The sequence below is a fragment of the Halichoerus grypus genome, chromosome 13 (assembly GCF_964656455.1).
Source record: "Halichoerus grypus chromosome 13, mHalGry1.hap1.1, whole genome shotgun sequence".
NCBI classification, from domain to species: Eukaryota; Metazoa; Chordata; class Mammalia; order Carnivora; family Phocidae; genus Halichoerus; species Halichoerus grypus.
Window position 1 is genome coordinate 88,444,359 of NC_135724.1, and position 21,950 is coordinate 88,466,308.

Consider the following 21,950-nt stretch of genomic DNA (forward strand, 5'->3'; position numbering starts at 1 on the left):
GAGGCTAGTTGTAGCACAGAAGAGGTGGGACGCACTTTGTGAATGAAGCTGTATGCATGTGGGAGGGTTCTCTGAGCTGGATTGCCCGAGCTGACTGCCAGTGTCAGACGCATCTTTATTTTCAGGTTGAGTTCTGCCCGTCAAACTAGATTGCCCTCTTTTGATTCTGACCCGCATTCTCTTCACAGGCCATCACCACAGAAGGGAAGTACTGGAAAAGCCGCATTGAGATCGTGATCCGGGAGTATCACAAGTGGAGAACCTACTTCAAGAAAAGGGTATCTGGCTTGGGCTCCAAGAACAGCATGTTCGGGAAGCCCCACAGGGGAGGGAGGATCTAAGTCTGTGTTCAGACACCGGCCCCCGAGGCTGTGGGTCCATCGCTGCCCCCATGGAACCCAGTGTTCCAGCCCAGCCCAGGTGATGGGCCTGCTTTGGCCATGTTTTTTTGTGGTCTCAGTTTCTCCTGCTGCTAGTTATTCTACAAACACTGGTTGAGAATCTCTTCTGTGCCCAGCATGGGCCTGGGAATGGCAGAGAGCAGGATCCCTCCCATGCCTTCCAGGGAGAAGAGGCCTAGATGCTTCCAGGAGGAGCCTCATCCCTTGCCAGGACCCTGGGTGACACTTTGTCTCCCCTTTTCTCCACAGCTACAGCAGCACAAGGATGAGGACCTTTCCAGCCTGGCCCAGGTGAGTGAGCTCGGGGGCTGGGAGGACCCTCACGGGAACCCTCCTTTGACGAGAAACAGCAATGACGTGGGTGGCCCGACAGTGAAGCCTGCCGCACCTGCCTTCCTGCAGCTCCAGGAGGGGCCGCCCCCTCCTCACACGGAGGACATGCAGACTAAGGAAACAGGCCAGTTCTCCCTGCCCCACTCGCTCCCCTCTTCCTTTACAGCAGCCCTTGCAGCTCGGTACAGTAGGGTGACCTACTCCCCTGGCACGACGTGACTGGGAATTCTGAGTTCACTGGTGCCCCTCTGATTTTGCCTCCCCCCTCTGTTGGCGGCAGGATGATGACATGCTTTATTGGCACAAACGTGGGGATGGATGGAAGACCCCAGTCCCCATGGAGGAGGACCCCCTGCTGGACACAGACATGCTCATGTCGGAATTCAGCGACACCCTCTTCTCAACACTTTCCTCACACCAGCCAGTGGCCTGGCCCAACCCCCGGGAAATAGGTAACCCACTTCTAGATCCTTGACTTTGAACACACAGGTCTCCTTCTCTGCCAGCGCCCCCCCAACCTGGGCCCCCAGGGCAGGACTGGCCAACCTCACTGGCATCTGAGGGCCACATGCACTGAGTGGGTGGGGACTGCAAATGGACCTTCCTGGACAGCTGTCAGGCCCATGGTGCCCCTGAGAGAAGACTGGGGATTTGATCTGAATCAATTTCACATTTCTGATACTGTCCCCAAGTGATGGGGCCTTTGACTGGGAAGAAAATTAGAAGCATTCCTGGGCATGACCTTTTACCTGGCCGCATTCAGGCATCCAGTTAACACCTCAGGGAAGAGCCCACAGACTAACAGAACTGGGGATCTCTGCATCCTGGGAGTGTCTGTTTCCTGATACTTCACCTTTCTTTTCTTTTTTTTTTTTTTTTTAGATTTATTTATTTATTTATTTATTTGACACAGCGAGAGAGGGAACACAAGCAGGGGGAGTGGGAGAGGGAGAAGCAGGCTTCCCACGGAGCAGGGAGCCCGATGCGGGGCTCGATCCCAGGACCCTGGGATCATGACCTGAGCTGAAGGCAGACGCTTAACCGACTGAGCCACCCAGGCGCACCGATACTTCACCTTTCTTATAAAAACTCTCTTTCTTTCCTGCCTTCTGAGGGTGGAGAATAGCCACAAACCCACAAGAAGGTAGAAATTCCAGCCAGCCACCTGCACTTCTCCTTGGAAGAATCTAGAATGTGAACAGGGCCAGGAGGATCCATTCCAGGCCTTTTATGTGTTTCTGCAACATTGTTTGAGAAGACAGAATGATTCCTCTGTCTCCTTTCTGATTCTTACAGCACATCTGGGAAATGCAGACATGATCCAGCCGGGGCTGATTCCTCTGCAGCCCAACCTGGACTTCATGGACACTTTTGAACCCTTCCAGGGTGAGGACATGGGGCAGGGAGCGAGCATGGCTGCCTGGATCTATCTCCCTTTGCCCAGGTTAAAGCACACTGGTGCTTCCCTTCATTAGAGTTAGAATGGGCAAGGGGGAGGACTTAGAATTTTTCCAGAACTACCTTTTTTTTTTTTGGTAGTAGTTGCAAGATCTGGGAAGCTTCTCTGCCACAGGGTTCTCTCACTCCTGCAGTCTCAGATCCTCAGGTTTGCCCAGGGCCGTAAGCAGTTCTCCCTGTAGGCAGCAGAGGGCGCTGGCAGCACAGCCACCTCCCCGCAGCGTCCTGCAGTTAGAACTGGGCTCATAAGAGCCGCCAAACGCCAGGCCTGGGAGTATTTCAGACCCCACACTAGTTGCCAGCATGAGCGGTTCCAATCAGAGGGCCTCTTTCTGCAGAGTTACTTCAGGGGGGAACGCCCTCTGGCCATGGCATTCCTCTGGGTAAGATGGGGTTCAGTGCCCGATTTATTGGGATCTTAATTCAAGGATATGATGGGCACGCAGAGCTCAGAAGCGCCCGATGCTGTCTTTCAGACCTCTTCTCTTCCAGCCGCTCCATTTTTGGTTCCATGCTGCCTGCTCCTGTCTCAGCACCTGCACCAGATCCCAACAGTCCACCTGCTCAGGTAGAGGGAGCTGGGGAGAGGTGGCCAGGGCTAGGCCGATGAATAACTGTGCAGTCATAAGCAAAGTGCTAGGGCTTGCTAGATCTAGTGCTGAACACACATGTAATGCATAAAGACGTTATTCTAGCCCTCCTTGAAAGCAGCCATAGATCTCCAAGAGGTGGGAGCTGTCGGTAAGCCCGTGCTCCTGCCTGAAGCTCCGTGTAACCTGTGGGCGGCGAGCTCTGTTCTAACCAGTTGAGAGAGGATCAGCAAAGGAAAACACGGATCACTAATAAAAAGTTCCATGTATTTCTTTTACTTTTTACGTAACAATTAACACAAGTTGGTTTTCAGCTGCTGGGGCTGCAGAGCTGAGTGAGGCAGGCTCTTTGCCCTTAGGGGCTCTCAGGCTGGTACCCATATCTAGTTAGACACCAGAAACCTGGCCCCATCTTCTTCCATCTGGCTCTGGGAAGAATTTCTTCTATAGAGACTGAGGTCTTGACAATTGATTCCTTAGAGCGTTTCCCTTTTAGGAAGCGGTGACCTCTGGAAGTTGATACATGAAACTGTCCTGAGGAAACCCTGTGAGCAGCTGTGCTTCAGGCTGCCTGTGCCGTGTAACAGAAGATGGCCGGGACTTTGGGGGGACCCCTGCTGGACTCTAGAAACAAGATATTCCCAGGCCTAGAGCCAACTGTGTGCAGACAGTCACTTTGTCTGAGCTCTGTGTTATCATTTAGTCCCTAATGGAAACAAGACCCCTGCGGACGCCTGGAGAGACACAGCTCCATTCCCCCCAGATTAGCAGGAATGGGGACGGGAGCCATCGCCTTGTCCCTCTGTCTGAAGGTGCTGCTCAGGCGCCCAGCGTACGTTGTTGGACTTTGGTGTGTCGTACCAGGAAGTGACAGCAAGTTGTGTGATCCAGCATTTGTCCTTCCTTTCTTAGGAGAGCATCCTGTCATCCACCGCTCTCCCCACCGTGAGCCTCCCTGATGGCCTCATAGCAGCTCCTGCAGCCACCACCCTGGACCCCACGGATAGGCAGGGCTGTGAACGAGCTCCCCGGCCCGGAGACCCCTTTATCCAGCCCACAGACTTCGGTCCTCCTGCACCACCGCTGAATGTCCCTCAGCCTTTCCTCCCTGTGTTCACCATGCCCTTGCTGTCTCCCAGCCCTGCCCCAGCACCTGCTTCCCCTGCCCTGCCTTTAGCCCCACCACCCCCTGCCCCTGCCTTGAGCCCCTCGGCTCCACCTACCTTCCTACAGCCGAAGTTTGCTGGAGCCAGCAAGTCGCCCTCCGTCATCACACACACGGCCTCTGCCACCCTCACCCATGACGCGTCTGCCACCACCTTCAGCCAGAGCCAGGGCCTTGTCATCACAACCCACCATCCCACGCCCTCAGTGTCCCCCTGTGGCCTGGCGCTGCCTCCGGTCACCCGGCCGCCAACTGCCGGACCTCCCCAACCCTGTTTAACTTTTGTGCACCCCAAACCTGTCTCTTTGACTGGGGGGAGGCCCAAGCAGCCCCCCAAAATAGTGCCTGCTCCCAAACCAGAGTCTGTGTCCGTGGTATTGAAGAATGCTTGCATTGCCCCAGGTGAGTCAGGTGGAGGGAAGCCAGAGTCTGAGCTCCCCTTCCCGAGGGATATTTCCCTGTCCCCAAGGCTTGCAAACTTGCGACACACCCACACTCGTGAAACAAAAGGGTTCCGATCTACCACATGTGTGTGATCTAGTCTGTTGTCTACTCTGTGGTCTTCTTTTCAAGTTAGTCTCAACCCAGTTTGAAAAAGCATGGTTCAGGTGATCTCTTTCCTGGGTCTGTAATCTGTCCCCTTCAAGAAGTTGCAAAACAAATGTCAGGTACCCCGGTGGTTTTGTGTCTCCGTGCCCTGCAGTGAGGAAGGCGATGTCTGAGCAGCAGGAGAGGGGTCTGCGCTGCTCCTGGGGAGCCCCACAGTGCCTGGGCTCAGCAACAGTAGTGTCAGAAGCAGGCCCCCACGACTCCGGGCCTCACCCTCACCTTCTTGTTCTGGCAGCTGCCTTCTCAGGACAACCACAAGCAGTGATCATGACATCAGGCCCTCTGAAGAGAGAAGGGATGTTGGCTTCTACCGTGTCGCAGTCCAGTGTGGTCCTCACACCTGCTGCCATTGCCCGGGTGAGGGGGCCCTAGGCAGACCCTCGTGTCCTTATCACCCCAGCATGGCCCTGCTCTTGGGTGGTCCTCACCTGACATGACTGGGGTCGGGGGTGATCTCTGTCTCCTGTGTCACCTCAGGCTCCTGGAGTCACGGAGTTCCACAGTGGCATCCTGGTGACAGACCTTGGCCACACCACGAGCAGCCAGCCGGCCCCTGTCTCTCGGCTCTTCTCTCCAAGCGCTGTGCAAGACTCCCTGGTGAAGGGCGAGCAGGTCCCTGCCACGGGTTCCAGTGAGTGTGCGCTCCAGTCCGAATGGTTGGGACTTCGTGAGTGAAATGAGCATGCCCGCACCTGGGTCAGGGAGACTGCCCGTGGGGTTCCTGGGATTGGGGCTGGACTTACGGGATGCGCAGTGAGGTCTTAGAATCCTAGTGGTCCACGCTGGCAGGTGCTCAGTGTAGTGCCGGATCATCCACAGTAGCAGGAAAGTGGCAGGCGTGTGCGGGGCAGGCAGCTAATGCACTGGGGGAACACCACTCTGACCTCCTTCAGAAAGGCCTGGCTCTGAGTTGCCAGTTCTGATCCAGACAAGGGATTGAGGCTGTCAACGCTTTCCAGAAAACGGAAACCACCCAGGCTTGTCTCCACATCAACGTGGTCATCCCTTAGTTTTCAAGCACCTCACATCGTTGAGCCCATTTCCACACCGTGGGCCTTCCATTGGCAGGACTGTTGGGGGAGAACTGATTTTGCCCAGTGAAGAGCCATGAAGCCAGGGATAAAGGATTTGCCCAAGGTTGTGTGTGCCCCTGGCAGTGGGGGTAGAACCAGAACCCAGGCTTCCTCCTTTCAGATGCCTCATCGGGGAGGGAGACCAAAGGTGCCTTGTCTCAAGTAAAACCTGGGCATGGTTGCTCCTGGAGCTCTATGGTCAACAGTTGTCCTCCCTGAGCAGTCAGGAAGACCCGAGGAGGAAAGGTCTCTGCCTACAGAGATCAGACAGTAGAGGCACTTGTCCAAGGAGGCTGGACGAATAAGGGCCTCCAGTCTAGAAAGCTAAAGATGAAGACTAGTGACGAGCCAGGCCCCTATGGTGGTGTAAGTTAGGGCTCAGGTAGCCTCGTGTTTCCCTGTCCGCTGAGGCGCAGAGCGCTGGGTGTCGGAGCTGCATGGGGAGACTGAGCCGCAGGGCGGGGCGGTGGGCAGCGCCACGGAAGGAGTGCACCGAAGCTCTCCAGGCAGGCAGGTGGGGCAGTTCCGGGGGCCTCCTGAGAGATGCCAGTGACCAGGGCATGGCTGGCGTGGGAGCGGGCGAGATTGAAAATACAGGCAAATGTATATGTAGAGTTGAAAGAACAAAAATAAACAGATACGTGTACTTGACACACACGGTAAGACCTAGAGCCTCACAGAGGCTGCGGAAACCGCAGGGGCCCCCAGGTGGCTTGTTAGTAAGCTGGGTTCGCAGTCAGGCCTCCTGTCAAAGCTCTCCGTGTCCCCAAGACCTGTGGCTGGCCAAGCTCAGGCCGTGTTCCTACCCCACGTCCAGCCAGCCTTCATCAGGCCTTGTCCACACCTAACAGAGCCCTCCTTGGGATGTTGGCAAGGATTTCTCCAGTTTTTGCTCTGGGGTCGCTGTGGGAGGTTCCGGATGGGTCTCCAGGGTTTGGGACTTGTGGGGCTTCCCTTCCTGGGTGAGCACTGTTTCAGCTGCTGCAGCCAGCCGTGTCCTAAGAGGAGTCTCTGTTCTTCTCAGGTCGAGATTGCCCAAACTCAGGGCAGGCTTCTCCATGTGCTTCAGAGCAGAGCCCCAGTCCCCAGTCTCCCCAGAACAACTGCTCAGGGAAATCTGCAGACCCCAAAAATGTGGCTGCTTTAAAGGTATCACAGGTCTCTCTTGGGTCTTGATTTCCTTGGAGGGATGGGGGGAGGGCAAGGAGGAGAATATCAAGGGACCGATGGGGCAGCTGCGTCCCTTACTAAGGACACACAGGAAAGGAGCAGCACAGACCCCTGGTGCTCCAGCAGGCTGGGGGTAGCATCAGGAACCTGGACGTTTGCTACTTAATCTGGAGATAAGGTCGGCTCCTCCCAGTCCCCCACCTACTAGCCGGCCCTGAGCCCCAGAACCAGCCTGAACCCTGTAGCACGAGGGAGGTGGGGGCTGGAAGAACTGGGTCAGCGGAGGAGCGGGCCGAGGGTGGCTGGGAAAGGCTGATCAGCAGTGGTCACAGCCCCTGCCAAGGGCCTCCATTCAGCAGGCAGGGTTTTCTAGCACCCCTGTCCTGCCCCCTCACGGCTCCTGTTGCCCCTCCTTCCACTTACTCTCTAGCCCCTGAGCCGCGGGTTGGGAGGGAGGGGCGGTGGCCCTCTGGTCCACCCTGTGTCACAGCGACCGCTCGATTCCCCAACAGAACCGGCAGATGAAGCATATTTCAGCTGAGCAGAAAAGGCGCTTCAACATCAAGATGGGCTTTGACACCCTCAACAGTTTGATCTCTAATAATTCCAAGCTGGTGAGTGGTGTCGGGTGGGTGGGGAGCCCCTGCGTTGGCCTCGGCGCCAGCTAGCCAGGCAGGGTCGCCGTGGCTGCCGTGGTTTGACCCTGCCGCCCCTCTCCCAGACCAGCCACGCCATCACGCTGCAGAAGACCGTGGAGTACATCACCAAGCTGCAGCAGGAGCGGGGCCAGATGCAGGAGGAAGCCCGGCGGCTGCGGGAGGAGATCGAGGAGCTCAACGCCACCATCATGTGAGGCTGGGGGGTGGGGCCCGGGGCCGGTGCCTCATCCTCCCAAGTGCGTGTCCCAGAGGCAGGAGGGTCCTTTGGGCTTTTGTCATCCTCCTCCTCCTGAGGCCTCTCCTCTTGGGCCTGCGGTGACCAGCGACGGCTGGCCCTGCCCACTTGGCGCCCCAGGGTCCAGCTTCATCGCCGGCCGCTCTGAGCTTCCTCTGATTCTTCTGTCGTTGCAGCTCCTGCCAGCAACTGCTTCCTGCCACGGGAGTGCCCGTCACCCGGCACCAATTCGATCACATGAGGGACATGTTTGATGAGTATGTGAAGAGCCGGACCCTACAGAATTGGAAGTTCTGGATTGTATCTTTGGGTTTTCTTTGCTTCTCCCACCCCCCACAAATGGTTGCTGTTGAGCTCATCCAGCAGGCCATGCTGGTTTCTGCCTCGGTCCAGGGGCCTGGCCTGGCCCGTGGTGGGAAGGGGGGCTGTTGCTGGTGACCATCCAGGCTTGGGGCTTCCTGGGCAGGCAGAACGATCAGCTTTGCTCTCTCCGTGCTTGGGAAATAGATGCTTTATTGCAAGGTGCCAGAGCCGCCTGCCGAGGCAATGCTGTAGGAAGCAGGTAGGATCTAATGCGGCACATCCTGGCGGCCAGCTCCGGGGAGGGCTGAGTACTGCCCCGTGAGATGGATGGGAAACCAGGGCTCATAAGTCACTAAGTGGCAGAGTCAGGACTTGAAACCAGCTCCCTGCAGGTTGTTGCTGCGTTTGGGCCACGTGGTCTTTGATGCTGTTGTGAGGCACGTGCATGTGCGTGCTGGGCTCCGTCTCTGGGGCCAGGGCCCACCTGCGCTCAGCCTTCCGGATGTCAGCAGGGCCCCTCTGGGGGGCAGCCCCTGCCTTGTCAGTCCCCTTTCAGCCACCTCCCTGCCTCAGACGATCTACACACATGGTAGGTTGGCCATGTGTCTTCACCTTCTTGCTGACAGACTGAAGAGACAGCCGTTTAGGAGCAGAGGATTCTATCTGTTGGCACTCTACTGGCTGGTTTTGAAGAGAGAGCTGACAGACCAGACAGCAGCTCTGTTGCCTCTGCTTTGCCCGGCTTACTCAGCCTGGCTCTGGCCCTTATCATTGATGGAGGGTGGCAGCTGGGCTGAGCCAGGACCTCTTTGGTAAAATGGCACATTCTTCATCATCAGCCTCAGCTCGGGGGGCCATGGGTACAACCGTGGCTCAGATCAGGGAGAAAATGGACCTCATGCTTTTGCATATTTGCTTGCCTAGGATGGTTTGGGAGACCCACACAGAATTTGACTAAGAGCCGGCGCGTGTGTTTATCACAAAAGACAGACCTCCTCCATCTCTAGACAGCTTCTGCTTTGCGGTCTGCTGTGTGCCTCTGCTCTTCTTGCAGGTATCCACAGACCGCTGGCTTTCATGTCAGGGTGCTCGGACCTGTTCCACACCGAGGAAACGTCTGTGTCCTTGCCTCCGGCCTGCTCAGTGCTCATTAACCTGTTGCTCAGTTAGAGTCAGATGGAAAGATTTCAGGGGAATGTGAGGGTGCATCTGATCTAGATCACACTCCCTCATCAACTGTACATGGTTACTTGTCGTCCCAGGGGGAGTTGGTCACGGGCAAGCCCGTAGCTGGACTTTATTCTCCTCACCCCCGGTTACGTGTCCGCCGGCCTCCTCCTTGCTTATCTTTTCTTTAACCCACGTGCCGTGCAGTTCAGTATCATTATCAAGCCGCTGTTTGAGTCCTTCAAGGGGATGGTGTCCACCAGCAGCCTGGAAGAGCTGCACCGGACGGCGCTGTCCTGGCTGGACCAGCACTGCTCCCTGCCCGTCCTCAGGCCAAGTGAGTCGGGGGCTACGCAGGGGCCGCGGCATCACGGGGGCTCGCCACACCCGTGAGGATAGTCCCGGGGACAGGAGGGCCTTTGCAGACAGTGCCACGGCAGATCCAGGCGCCCCCACGAGCAGCTGCATTAGCAGGAGGCCCCGGCCAGAGATGCCGGCTGCGGGACAGGGGCCTGGCCCCTAGCGCCTGTCCTTTGCTTCCTGTCATCCCCGTGCGTCCGTGTGCTCAGGTCCACCTTGCGTTTATTGAGCACCTACTGTTCACCAGGCCCTGTGCTTTCAGATGTTTTCTGATTTAATTCTTAGAACTAACAGCGCTGTGCCCTTATACTGAGGTTACAGAGGTGGACAGACAGGAAGAGCTTGGGGTTCCCTGCTTGTCCGCAGGAGAGGAGACAGGATTTGCAGTTGTCCTAGGGGCAGAGAGGCTTTGCTGGCGCCTGTCCCTCAGTGGCGCTCAGGGCCTCTGCTCCTTCGGGGACGTGAGAATTACCACACGGTTTGCGCGCACGAGCGCGTGTGCTGCCCGCGGTGCAACCCGAAGCGACCGCGTGGGCCCGTGTCCCCGGGCTAACCCGCCCCTTCCTTCCAGCGGCGCTGCACAGCCTCCGGCAGCTGAGCACCACCACGTCCGTCCTGACAGACCCGTCCCAGCTGCCGGAGCAGGCGGCACAGGCCGTCACCGCCATCGGCAGGAGACCGGGGGACTCGTAGCAGCGCCTGGCGGGCGCGTGGCCGCGCAAGATGCCACGGAGGCTCTTCCCTGCCCGCGGAGAGGGGCTGCAGCCCATGCCTCTCCTGACGCAGAGCTCAGGGCCCCCCTCCAACTCCGCCGGCCCACTGGGCCACTCAACACTGCGCTCAGGTCTGAAGCAGGTTCGGGGCCTGCCCACAGCAGTAGCCCGTCTTTGGGAACCCCTTGCTGTGAACTCTTACTCATTGACCTCAGTCGTGACCTCCCCTGCCCTCAGGCGACCCAGACAAAGTCCCGTCCTGCTGGTGGTCTGCCGGGCCCCTGGTGCCTGAGCAGGGAGTAGAGGGGACAAAGGGGCACGGCCTGCGCCTGGGAGCTGGGAGGCATAAGGGTTCCTCTTCGGTTCTGTCCTCAGACTTCTGGATGCTCGCTCCTGTCACCCCTGGGCACTCGGATGGCGCCGCTGTGACTCGCCCGTGGGGCAGGTGGAAGGCACCTCCCTTCCTCCCTCACACTCTGACCTTGTAAGTAGGTTTGGACAGCTGCTCCCACCGCACAGGCCGCCAGGGAACCCCGGAACCCGCGTGCGGAAGCGGTGGGTGTGAATGCTCGCGCCGCGAGAAGGTTCGCACAAGCAAGGCGAAGCTGCTGCTCTGGCTCGGAGACCCCTCGGGTGGCGCCGCGGGCGGCCTCGCTCCGTTCTGCCGGGGCTGCGGCAGCCGTCGTCGGTGGCTTGAGAACCGTGGTGGGGACTCAGGCGGGGCCTCACTGGGCGCCACCTCACCGCATGGCCCTTGTTCTGCACCTTCCTCCAAGCCGCAGCCTCGGACGAGCCAGCAACCTCGGGTGCACGCTCGCAGCCCTGAGAGCGCAGCATTTGAGAGGCCAGACTCCACGGTGCCGCCGTGGGTCTGTCGCCTTGTCTGGATGGTTCAGCCAGGAGCCCCAAACCATAACAGTTCTCGGACCAAAGATGTCACCACACCCAAAGTCTGTCCTGTGTTGTGTTTGGAGGAAGAGATTGAATGTTGACGGGCAGCCCTCTGAGGCAGCCAGCCTCAGTCTCTGGGCATCTCCCAGATCATACGGTGAAGAGTTACACTCATATTTGATCCAGGCGGAGGGATATCTGGGGCAGCGGCCTGCTTCTGAAGGTGGAATTGCATTCGGGGTGTGCGGGCCCATCCTCTTGTATGTGCGAGAGGAGCTGCAGATGGAAGGGCGGGTGCTCTCTCTAACGCTCAGGAAGCCCAGCCAGGGGTACCTCCTCGTTGAAAGAATGTGCTTTTAACGTCCTGCTGTGAAGTTCAGAGGCTCAGTGGACTTTGCAGTCAATCTCTGTCCTCCCTGCCAGAGATGGAGCCTGGGCAGTGCTAGGCAAGGCCGGGAATGCTGGGTAGGCTCTGGGTGGGGGCTGCTGAGGGCAACCTCCTGCAGCTTGGACCCATTTGGAGGCTCCCGCGGGTTCCTGGAGGCCTGCTGAAGGTGCTCAGGGGGCAGCCAGCCCTGCCTCGGCCTCCGTTGATGGAGGATGGCAGGGGTGACGTCTCCCTGCCGCCAGCCGTGCCACCGTCTCTGCTGCAGGTCACCGACCATCACCTACTCCCTTGTCTGTGCTTCAGCCCCGCACAAGAGCAGCTTGGCGGCGTCCCTCAGCCTCTCCAGAAAACGTGTTTACAAGCCTCCCAGATCACTCCCCTGAGGGGCGAGCACAAGACAAGGCTGGGCTGATCCTTAATGTCCACTGGGAAGTGGTAAGAGAGCTCATCCTTCACCCCAGGATAAACACGAATTTGCCCTTCAGAAGGGGAAGACCACCATGGTAAGAACTCACTAGGGTCAAAAGGAAAAACACGAGACATCCCCAGCTACGAGGGCTTGTGGAGGGTCATGAGCTCTGTCCCTTCCCCAGTTCCTGTGCCTTTGTAAACCGCGTGAATGGCCGTAATGCTTGGCCCACCAAGACCTCTCCTAAATGAGCAGCCTTCTCCCCACCCGGTGCTGGGAGTCTTTTTCTTTTTTCTTTTTCTTTTTTTTTTTTTTTTTTTAACTCTGTGGGATATAAAATTGGCCTCTTGCTTCTTCGGCCTACCTCTCCTCTTCCTTTTGCTGAATTAATGTTCATGATTCTGTTTTGTTAAATATTTAAGGCTGTTGGGTCACATGAGACTTTGAAGGGTGTGTGTGTGTGTGTGTGTGTGTGTGTGTGTGTGTGTGTGTGTGTGTCTGTCTGTCCTAGCAGACTGTTAACTAGATGCATGTTTTTGTTTTGAGACATTTACTTAAATCCATTTCTCTTGGTGCTCACGATTACCACGGCTATTGGGCCACAAAGCTGTATCTCTTACCACAGACATGACTGTTTCTTGTCCCAGAATAATTTCTTATTTTGGAATCTTGCCCGATGAATCTGGCCAGACAGAGGGGCCCAGTGGGGGCGCAGGGGCAGCGAGACCACCGTGCCAGAGGGCTGCAGGGCGTGCTGCCCACAGGGCTGTGCTTTGTTTACACTCATTTTCACCCCTGCTCCTGCCTCTGCTCCCATAAAAGAAGCTTTAAAATTCTGACACTTTGGAGAATAAAAAAAATCAATCTGAAAAGGAAAAAAAAAAAAAGAAAAGCCTGTCTGACATAAATCTTTGAAAAGCATTTCTGTGAAATCTTTCTGTGCCATCAGCCCTCTTCACACTGCTGCCCGCTCTTTCACGATGAGTGGGAAATGCAGGGACAGGGCAGGTGCCACCAAGGGGCTTTCTAAAAGTTGGAGGGCCCGCCCCTCCCATCTTAGGCGGGTTACACCTGCAGTCACCCCCAGGGGGGCCCCAGCCCGTGCACCCCCGCTGCTGTCCAGCCAGAGTTTCTCACATGAGAGCAGCTGTCCCAGCATCAGAAGTTAGAGTTAATGAGGTGCTAGCGGACGTCACTGGCCCTTGTCAGGAGGAAGGACTGGGGGGCAGGGAACCCCCAGCGCCACCCTGTTCCTGGAGCCTCTGCAGGAGGAGGGGTGGTCAGTTGTCGCCCATGTGTCCTGGGGCACCCAGCTTCATCCGCTTCCTGCCCTTGTGACCTGACGGTTGGACCGGAACGTTTTCCTGCTCTGGCCGATAGAAATATAAACTTAGACTGAGCAAGCATGGCCCCCCAGGGTGGTATCAACCCCCTTTGTCTTGACCCAGGTGAAGGGGTGTGGTGGCAAGGGACCTGAGAACTAGAGGAACGAGGAGCAGGTCCATTGTTTGCAGGATTACAAGCTGGCACGGTCTAGCTGAAGCACACGGTGTGGCGCCGGGCTGTCCTCAGTGCTCCCTGCCCCATGCCCAGGACCCCCCACGCCGTGGATAAGCTGGTCCGCTCGCTCCTCTCTGGTGGAAAGTTGCCTTTCCCTAGAGATGGCCTGCTTCCCGTTACGCACTTTGCCAGTGACGAAACCCACCCACCGCTCGTGGGAACTTAGCTTTGCCAAGTGTTCCCTCGGTCATGGTCTCACTGGAGGAGAGAGCTGGGATGCCCTGGTGTGAGCAACATGGCAGCCGCGGGCCCGAGTCGTCACCTCGGTGCCCTGATACCGTGTCTGTTGAGGATTTTCACCACGTCTGAACATGCACAAGGGGAGGAGGGGGTTGGAGGGTGGAAGAGCTTGGAAGCTCAACACCTGTTTGTAACTTTCAGTAGTCTCCTTGGCCTTGACCCTCTCGGATCGGAGGGACGGCGAGAGCAGGGAGAAGCCTTAGGACCTACCGTGTACCTCCAGCAACTGCCCCGTTTTGTTTTCCTTCTGAGGACTTGGCTTTCCTGGCTCATCACGCAGGGGGCTGTTTCCTTGTTGGGGTTTGCGAAAATCAGCCTTTGAGAAAGAAAAGGGAACTTTTCATGTTAAATGTTGGCTTTGATTCTGTGTGTGTGTGTGTGTGTGTGTGTGTTTGTGTGCACACGCACGCATGTGCACGTGCTTGCACAAGCCCGCCTGTGTTTGTTTACTTAATGGAATTTTATTTTTGTGAAATTCCTTCCCAAATATGTAGCAGAATTCACCTCCATCTCCCAGTCAAACTTTTGGTTTCACAGTCAACCCTGGGCGTCACTAATTTGAAGAATTCTCTTCTGGGTTTCTAAACAGAGGTGTGCTCCTCCCAAGGCTTGAGATTGTGGAGGGCTTGGGAGCAACGGATCCATTTCCGTAGAGTTTGTCCTGCAGTTGAAGGGTATGAAGGGCTCAGCCCAGGGACACACAAATCCTAGGCTGTGTTTCTCACAAGGGAGCTGGAACGCAGCCTCTCCCCGACAACGCCCTGCTGTTTCTCTACCCGAATCTTCTCAGACGGCCCGCGAAAGGCAACCTCGTTCATCTACTTATTTTGTAACGTCACGGCTGAGCTACCACGGCGTTCTTTTCCTTTGCCAGCTTCCAGTTCATTGTATAAATGGTTCGTTTTTTCTGTTGTGAGCTTTGGTGATTGCGTCAGGGCTCCGTTAGGAGGCAGTTTCCCCTCGTCCGAGCAGCAAAACCCGAGAAGAGCCTTGTTACTCGGAGGCTCCCTCAGGCCTGCACCACCCAGAACACCACCCTTCATGCTCTGCTGTCGAGAAGCACGTTTCCACCAGCTGTATTCAACACTACAATGCAGTTTTAAAACTATATTTGCATCCGAGACAATAAAAAGCTGTATTTTTTTGAAAAGCCTGTGATGTGTGGTCTTAAATGCTACCCTGTTGGGCTGTGGAAATGATGATACCGGGAGATCGGAACAAAGTGATGCTCAGACTGGCTTACTCATTCCAACCTTGGGCGGTAGGTTCAGCCTGGGGTGAAGGCTTGGGGGAGAGAGGCCCCAGGTGAGTAGGGGGTCTTGAAGAGAGGCTGCTGGAAGGACCCATGTCAAAAGCCCCAAATCACCGATTCTCGCTGTGAATTCACCAGGGCCTGGTGCTCCAGGCCTTTCCCGGGTGGACAGAGTTCCGTGGTGCTTGTACAAACTGCCATGTCCCCATCTGGAACCCGGGCAGATGGCACCTGCCCTGCACACTTGAACAGGGTGGTTGTGAGGTTCACATAAAATCCTGTCAGGGGGCTCGGTAACCCATGAGACACTGTACTTAGAAAGTGTAGGTTCTCGTCAGTATGGTTAACACTGACCCCAGTGCTGAAAGTGTTCTAAGTCAAGGTGATGGCCCCAGGAGGCCGTGGTCTCCCTGCCAACCGGGGACCCAAAACCGTAGGAAAAGGCAGGCAAGTTGACCAGCCAAGATGCCCTTTGTTGATCTGAGAAGATTTTGATGATCTCTGTTCAATTTAGAAGCTTCTCTCTTTTCCATACATTATTCCTGCACCCACCACCCCCCATCTCCCCCACCTCAGCTCCTGGTGCTTGAGAGGCAACACAGTGAGCTGAGTCAGGCTACCTCCTGCAGGCGGCCTGGCCCCTGCTGGCTTGTTTCGCCAAACAACTGCCCAGATCCAGATCTCTGACTGAAATGCCGTGGGTTGATAGGCTCTTGTCTGATCAAACCCGATGCCTCCCCCCAAACGAAAAAGTCTCCATGACACAAAGCAAGATTTTGGGTCCTAAAAACAGGAGGCCCTGGAAAGAAGCAAGTGATTCACGGACTCCTCTGGGCTGAAGAAGCTTGATTTCCATTGAGCAACAGATGTCTGCTTTGCTCTTCTGAAGTTTTCGAACCCAGCTCCATGTTATGTATGGAATCATAAAAGATGCTCGGGACATAATTCAGAGAAGAGGGTAGAGTTTGGATAGACTGGGAGGAGGGAGACAGAGCAGAGGGAGCAAGACCAGGGCGCTGGAGACTGTCCCTCCGCATCAGGCTTCGGGCTCCTCAGGGACATGGACGCCCCTGGATAGTTCTCAACCTGGCAGTGTGGCTATTCCCATTTCCTAGAGGAAGAACTCAAAGTACTTTCCAAAGTATCAAGGCCACGTGGATCAGAAAAGGCTAAAGGGTCGTTTTTTGTTTTTGTTTTGTTTTGTTTTACGTTGTAAATGGCGTCTCCACCCAACGTAATGGGAGGATTATCCTTGACCAGTCCTCCTCCCCTCCGCCACCTCTCCCAACACCAAGTCTGGTCAAGTTCGTCTTCCAGATCTCTTCCAAATACGTGATTCACTTCTCTCCATCACCACTGCTGTCTTCAAATCTAAGTCGCCATTATTTCTCAACCAGTTCACGTAACAGTGTCCCCCTCACTCTGTCTTGTGGTGTCTGTCACAGTCACTGGGAGCTTGGAAAAGCCCAGGTCCAGCCATGTCACTCCTGTGCTCAGTCCGTCCAGGGCCTTCCAGATGAGGGCCAAGTCCTAGGATCTATTTCTCCCCCCGCCAACCCCCCGCCGCCCTCTCTTGCCCATCTGGCCCCTGCTTGCCTTCCCAACCTCATTTTTGCTCTTTCCCGTTCTCTGAACGTACCATGTTTTGTGTGCCATGTCACTCTTAGGGCTTTTCCAAGTCCTTTTTCCTCTGCCCAAGCCTCTCGCCATCTCCCGGCTTGCTCCCATTCTTTCTTCCAGTCCCAATCTTTGGACCTCAGTTCTTCAGAAACCAGCCCTCATGTCCCCCCACCCCACCCCCGATACAGAGATGCACACACACGCATGGAGTCAGGGCTCAGAGCACCCTGTGTTTGCTCAGGACGACTGTCGTGTTTGTCATTGTCATCTGTCTTCCCCGCCAGGTACCGAGGCCCGTCAGGACAAGGATCTGGTGCTGATGGTCACTGCCATGCCCAGCATAGAACGGGCGCATGGCAGGTGCACAGGTAACCTGCTGAAAGAGCCCTCAGCCCATACCATTCCAGCAGCCCAGCTGCCCCTTCCTCATGTCTGCGTCAGAGAGGTAGGGTGTGGGGACCTGTGAGAAGAATTCAGGAGAGGGGAAGGGGCAACTAGCAGGTGGAGAGGTCAAGCTGGTGTAGATGTTGACCAGGGTTAAAAGGTTGACCCCTGGGATTCCATGTTTAATATAAAACATCAACTCTAGCAACTTAGGTTGTAGATATAAGAACAATCTCTTACTGGCATTTAAAAGCCTTTCATCTTAGATATGAATGTGATTATTCTCTAGGACACAGTTTACCTTCTTTTTTATATGTCAAGATGTGAATTTAGCCTTATGTAGGATGGTGTGATTGCACTTGTCCTAAATTTCAGTAAGTGTGCCTTTTACCTTTTTATTTCAGAAAATCTCCAGTATACACAGAAGTAGAGGGGATAGTACAAGGAGCCCCCACTTACTCATCATCCACGTTAACAACTACCAACTCGGGGCCAGTTTTGTTTCGTATGTACCGCACCCCCGCCCCCATTGTTCTGAAGCAAGTCCCAGACACCATATGGGTTTCATTTGTTAATAGTAAATGTGCTTCCTAGTACCGTTTACAGAGGTGCGTATGTGCCTGTGGTGGTGGTCATTTAAAGGCTCCTGAAGTCTTTGTCAAAAGCTACAAAGTCATAGTTAGTAAGAAATCTGAGGACTGGGGAGTTCTTATTGATCAGATTTTCTGTTTCACAGAATCATTAGCTAGAAAACCCTTATTGTTTAAAGAGGGAAGAGCTTTCTAAGATAAGAGTCTACTTTCCTGCCTTTAATGGGTATGGTGCAGCAAACAATCTAATCTCCCGATCTAGTCTGACTGATTTTCTTTCCTGGGGGACGAGACCAAGCAGCGCTGGCTGGGTTCCATTACAGACTTGTGGGGGGAGTGGGGCCTGCATGAGCAGGAGGTAGCAGTCCTTCCCACCCGCCCCCTCACCTTCCGGCATCCCGAGTCCCCAGCCCACCCGTCAGTGCCACCGAATGACCTCCACCGGGATGTGCGTAAGCTGCTCGCGTTCCGCGCCTCCTTTCCCACACCTGCCTGGGGGTTGCCCAACTACGCCTTCTTTCCTCCGGTCTTTGATCAAGAAGCACGTGCTGCAGGCCACATTCGAACTCAGCTCAGGGAACACCGCAGTGCCCCAAAATCTGTCTTGATACTGAATGATGGGGGTCAGCACGGGGTGCCATGAGGTCATGAAGCGTGCCAGGAACCAGTCCTGGGAGGCGCTGGGAACGTCCCCGTGGTAGGTGGTGCCCGAGCCAGGAGCCCGAGGGACAAGCAGAGTTCGCTGGGCAAAGGGGCAGAACCCTCAGGGAAGAAGAGCAGCCTCCCCAGGAGGCCGACACCTCCCCCTCTCCCCGCTGGGGCTTTTTCTCCTTATCTCTTCTGCCTCGCCATTTTCTCCTTTTCTAATTGAGTCACTTCTCTCTAAGCACCAGTTTCTCTTCCTCAGGTCTCTCTGCTTCTAACCACCATTTCTTTAACTTTCAAGTTCCCCTGCCCGGAGCCTGTTCATCCCTGAATGTTCTGCATCTCGCTACCTGGCGTTGCCAGCCTCCCAGCTGCTCAGGCGGATTCTTTAGACGTCCCCCCGGGTTCTTCCGTCCCTTCACATCCCACCTTTAATCTGTCGGTGAATCCTGTCAGCGATCCCTCCAGAATAATCACAGGTCCATTCCCCACCCCCACTGCCACCGCCTGGAGGGCACACCATATTCTCCAAGTTCCACTTCTTGCTACCAATTCTTCACAGAGCTGGAGTGACCTTATTAAAGACACTTATGACACGTTGTGTCCTTCCCCTGCTCAAACTTCCAGTGGCTTCCTGTTGCATTTAGAATAAAGTCCAAACTCCTCACCATATGGGTCCTGACTGCCTTGGGCGAGTGACAACCTTTCTGGGCCTGAAAGTCCTCATCTAGAAAACGTGGATAAAAATCACACCCACCCTGGGACGTCTGGGTGGCTCAGTCACTTAAGCGTCTGCCTTCAGCTCAGGTCATGATCCCAGGGTCCTGGGATCGAGTCCCACACCAGGCTCCCTGCTCAACGGGGAGCCTGCTTCTCCCCCGCTACTTGTGCTCTCTCTCTCTCTCAAATAAATAAATAAAATCTTTAAAAAAAAAAAAATCACACCCACCCACTGGGTTGCTGAAGGATTAAGCAAGCCAGGTTTACAATAAACACCTGTAACATGAGCTGCTTTTGCTAATCTTCATCTCTCTTCCCGCATTCTTCCCCCATTCCCAACATTGCACCCTCTTCCATTCCCTTGGATTTCATTCGTGCTAGCACAAAGGCCATCCTCCTTTTTAATACCCTGGGGTCATTCTGATTCTCCCTGCCGCACAGCATCCTGCCTGCTCCCTTTCATTCACCAAATCTTGTGTTGTGAAATCTTTGTGCGAAATGTCCCGACTGGGGTCCCATTCGGGGCCGTGGAACAGCTGATATGGGTCAGAGTTGAGAAATATCCCAACAGAATCTTCCTAGCTCACGCAGGTCTACAAAGTTCAGGAAATAACATTCAGCTTCCTAACACTCATCCCTTTTTCAAATACCTGCCCTCCTCCCAGCACTTCAGAACTTCCTGTTCTAGAATAAAGTCCCCGGTCCTTAGCGTGTCCTTCAGTAGGGCCCCGACTCCACCTCCCATCCCTGCTCGTATCACAGCACAGCTTCCAGGCTCGATGCACGCCCTGTGGTTACAAGCTGCTTCCCTCTGGCCGACATCCCCTGCCCCCGGAAGGCCTTGTGCTCTGTCCCTCTCTGTGGCCTGCCCTGGCCCACCCCACTTCGGGCTTTGAACTGCCACCAGTGCTCCACTTGTCACTTCTGACATGTGCCACCTTCTCTGGGTAATGTCACTGTCAGTACTACCCTCCCACCCTCACCCCTGCCTAGGGACCGGGACCACATCTCGTTTTATCAGCCATCTACCATAACACGCAGTTTTTGTGTCCTGGGCACCGAGTCAGCTCATGGTTTAAATCAGATCTACCACTGCCTGCCCGGGTGATGCAACACCGTATGAAATGTGTACTGTTATTATCCCCACTTTAGAGATAAGGAAGCTGAGGCATAGAGAAGCACACAACTTGCCCAGCAGCACCATCACGAAGTGCAGCTCTGAGCTCTAGACCTGGGTGTGTCAGGCTGGAGAGTTTCGCATTGTCCCAATTTGTATCCTCAAGAGGCCCTACGTGGTCCATAGACTGTTATCCTCATTTCCCACAGGAGAAAACCAAGGCTTCCCTTTCATAAGAACACTCAACAAACTGGGAGTAGAAGGGAACTTCCTCAACCTGATAAAGGCATCTGCGAAGACCCCCAGCTGACACATTGAATGGTGGAAGGCCGAATGCTTTCCAGTTGAGATGGGCACAAGGCTCCACGCCGTCCTGGACGTCCTCGGTAACACAGTTACGCAACACATAGAAATACAACACATTCCAACTGGGGAAAAAAAAAAAGGAGTAAAACTATCTCTGCGTGCAGATGACATGCTATATATAGAACACCCTGAAGGATACACACGCACACAGAAACCTGTGAGAGCCAGTAAATGAGTTCAGCAAGGTCACACACAGGACGAAAGATCAGTACACAAAAATGAGCTGTATTACTGGACTCTAGCAATAAACAAGCCAAAAGTGAAATTAAGAAAACAATTCCATGTACAGGAGCATCAAAAAGAATAAAATACTTAGGAATAAATTTAATCAAGGAAGTGCAAGACTTTTACACTGAAAACTACAGGACAGAGTTCAGGAGTGTTACTCAGCCATAGAAAGGAGTGAAGCACCGACCCATGCTACAACGTGGACGGACCTCAAAAACGCCATGTGACATGGTAGGAGCCCACAGACAAAAAGGCCACACAGTGTATGATTCCATATATGAAATACCCAGGACACATAAATCCATGGAGACAGAAAGCAGATTGGCGTTGCCAGGGTCAGTGGGGGAAGGAGAGTAGCAGTGACTGCTTAATGAGTATGGCGCCTCCTTTTGGGGTGATGATGATGTTTCAGAACTTAATATGGGTGGTGGTCACATGACACTGTGAACATACTAAATGCCAATGAAATCGTACACTTCAAGATGGTAAATTACACGAAGTTCACCTCAATTAAAACAGTGTTGAAAGAAATTAAAGAAGACCTAAATAAATGGAAAGTCATTCTGTGTTCATGGGCTGGAAGACAACATTGTCAAGATGGCAGCACTCCCCAAAGTGACCTACAGACTCGATGCTATCCCAATCAAGATTATAACTTCCCCTTTTGCAGAAACGAACAAGCTGATTTAAACATTCATAGCAGCATTATTCGTAATAGCCAAATATGGAAACAACCCAAATGTCCTTGAACTGATGAACGGACAAATAAAATGTGGCATATCCATACAATGGAATGTTACTCCACCATAAAAAGGAATGAAGTACTGTCACATGCTACATGGGTGAATCTTGAAAACGTTACGCTAAGTAAAAGAAGCCAAATTAAAAAGGCCATATATTGTACAATTCCATTTATATGAAGTGCCCAAAATAGGCAAATCCATAGAGATGGAAAGTAGGTTAGTAGTGGGGCGCCTGGCTGGCTCAGTCGGTAGAGCATGTGACTCTTGATCTCAGGGTTGTGAGTTAGAGATCCACGTTGGGCATACAGATTACTAAAAATAATAAGTAAACTTTAGAAAAAGAAAAAAGAAAGTAGATTAGTGGTTTCCAGGGGCTGGAAGAATGGGGAATGACTGCTAAGGGGTACAGGGCTTCTTTTGGGGGTGATGAGAATGTTCTGGAATTAGGTTACAGTGACAGTTGCACAACCCTGTGAACATGTATACACACACATGCACACACATGCATACATATATACACACACTACCAAACTGCATAGTTCAGAAAGATGATGTGATTCA

The 21,950-nt window shown here is 54.4% G+C and overlaps 1 protein-coding gene across 3 annotated transcripts in view; it reads left to right on the forward strand.

Moving 5' to 3' along the window:
* Positions 1-14,874, forward strand: part of MLXIP (MLX interacting protein) — a 59,727-nt gene extending 44,853 nt beyond the window's left edge. The window contains exons 4-18 of one of the 3 annotated variants that reach the window (XR_013443539.1): positions 189-278; positions 651-692; positions 1,015-1,186; positions 2,031-2,120; positions 2,669-2,760; positions 3,695-4,349; positions 4,792-4,913; positions 5,034-5,223; positions 6,654-6,778; positions 7,312-7,413; positions 7,521-7,648; positions 7,870-7,993; positions 9,371-9,500; positions 10,095-10,367; positions 10,612-14,874. Coding sequence is in view for 2 of the 3 variants with exons in the window: in XM_036085032.2 (XP_035940925.1) it covers positions 189-278; positions 651-692; positions 1,015-1,186; positions 2,031-2,120; positions 2,669-2,760; positions 3,695-4,349; positions 4,792-4,913; positions 5,034-5,223; positions 6,654-6,778; positions 7,312-7,413; positions 7,521-7,648; positions 7,870-7,993; positions 9,371-9,500; positions 10,095-10,216 (2,184 nt within the window). In the remaining variant the exon portion in view is untranslated. Of the gene's footprint in view, positions 1-188; positions 279-650; positions 693-1,014; positions 1,187-2,030; positions 2,121-2,668; positions 2,761-3,694; positions 4,350-4,791; positions 4,914-5,033; positions 5,224-6,653; positions 6,779-7,311; positions 7,414-7,520; positions 7,649-7,869; positions 7,994-9,370; positions 9,501-10,094 lie in introns of all 3 variants that reach the window. The other 2 variants (XM_036085032.2, XM_036085033.2) reach the window with 2 other exon arrangements.
* The last annotated feature ends 7,076 nt before the right edge of the window (positions 14,875-21,950 follow it).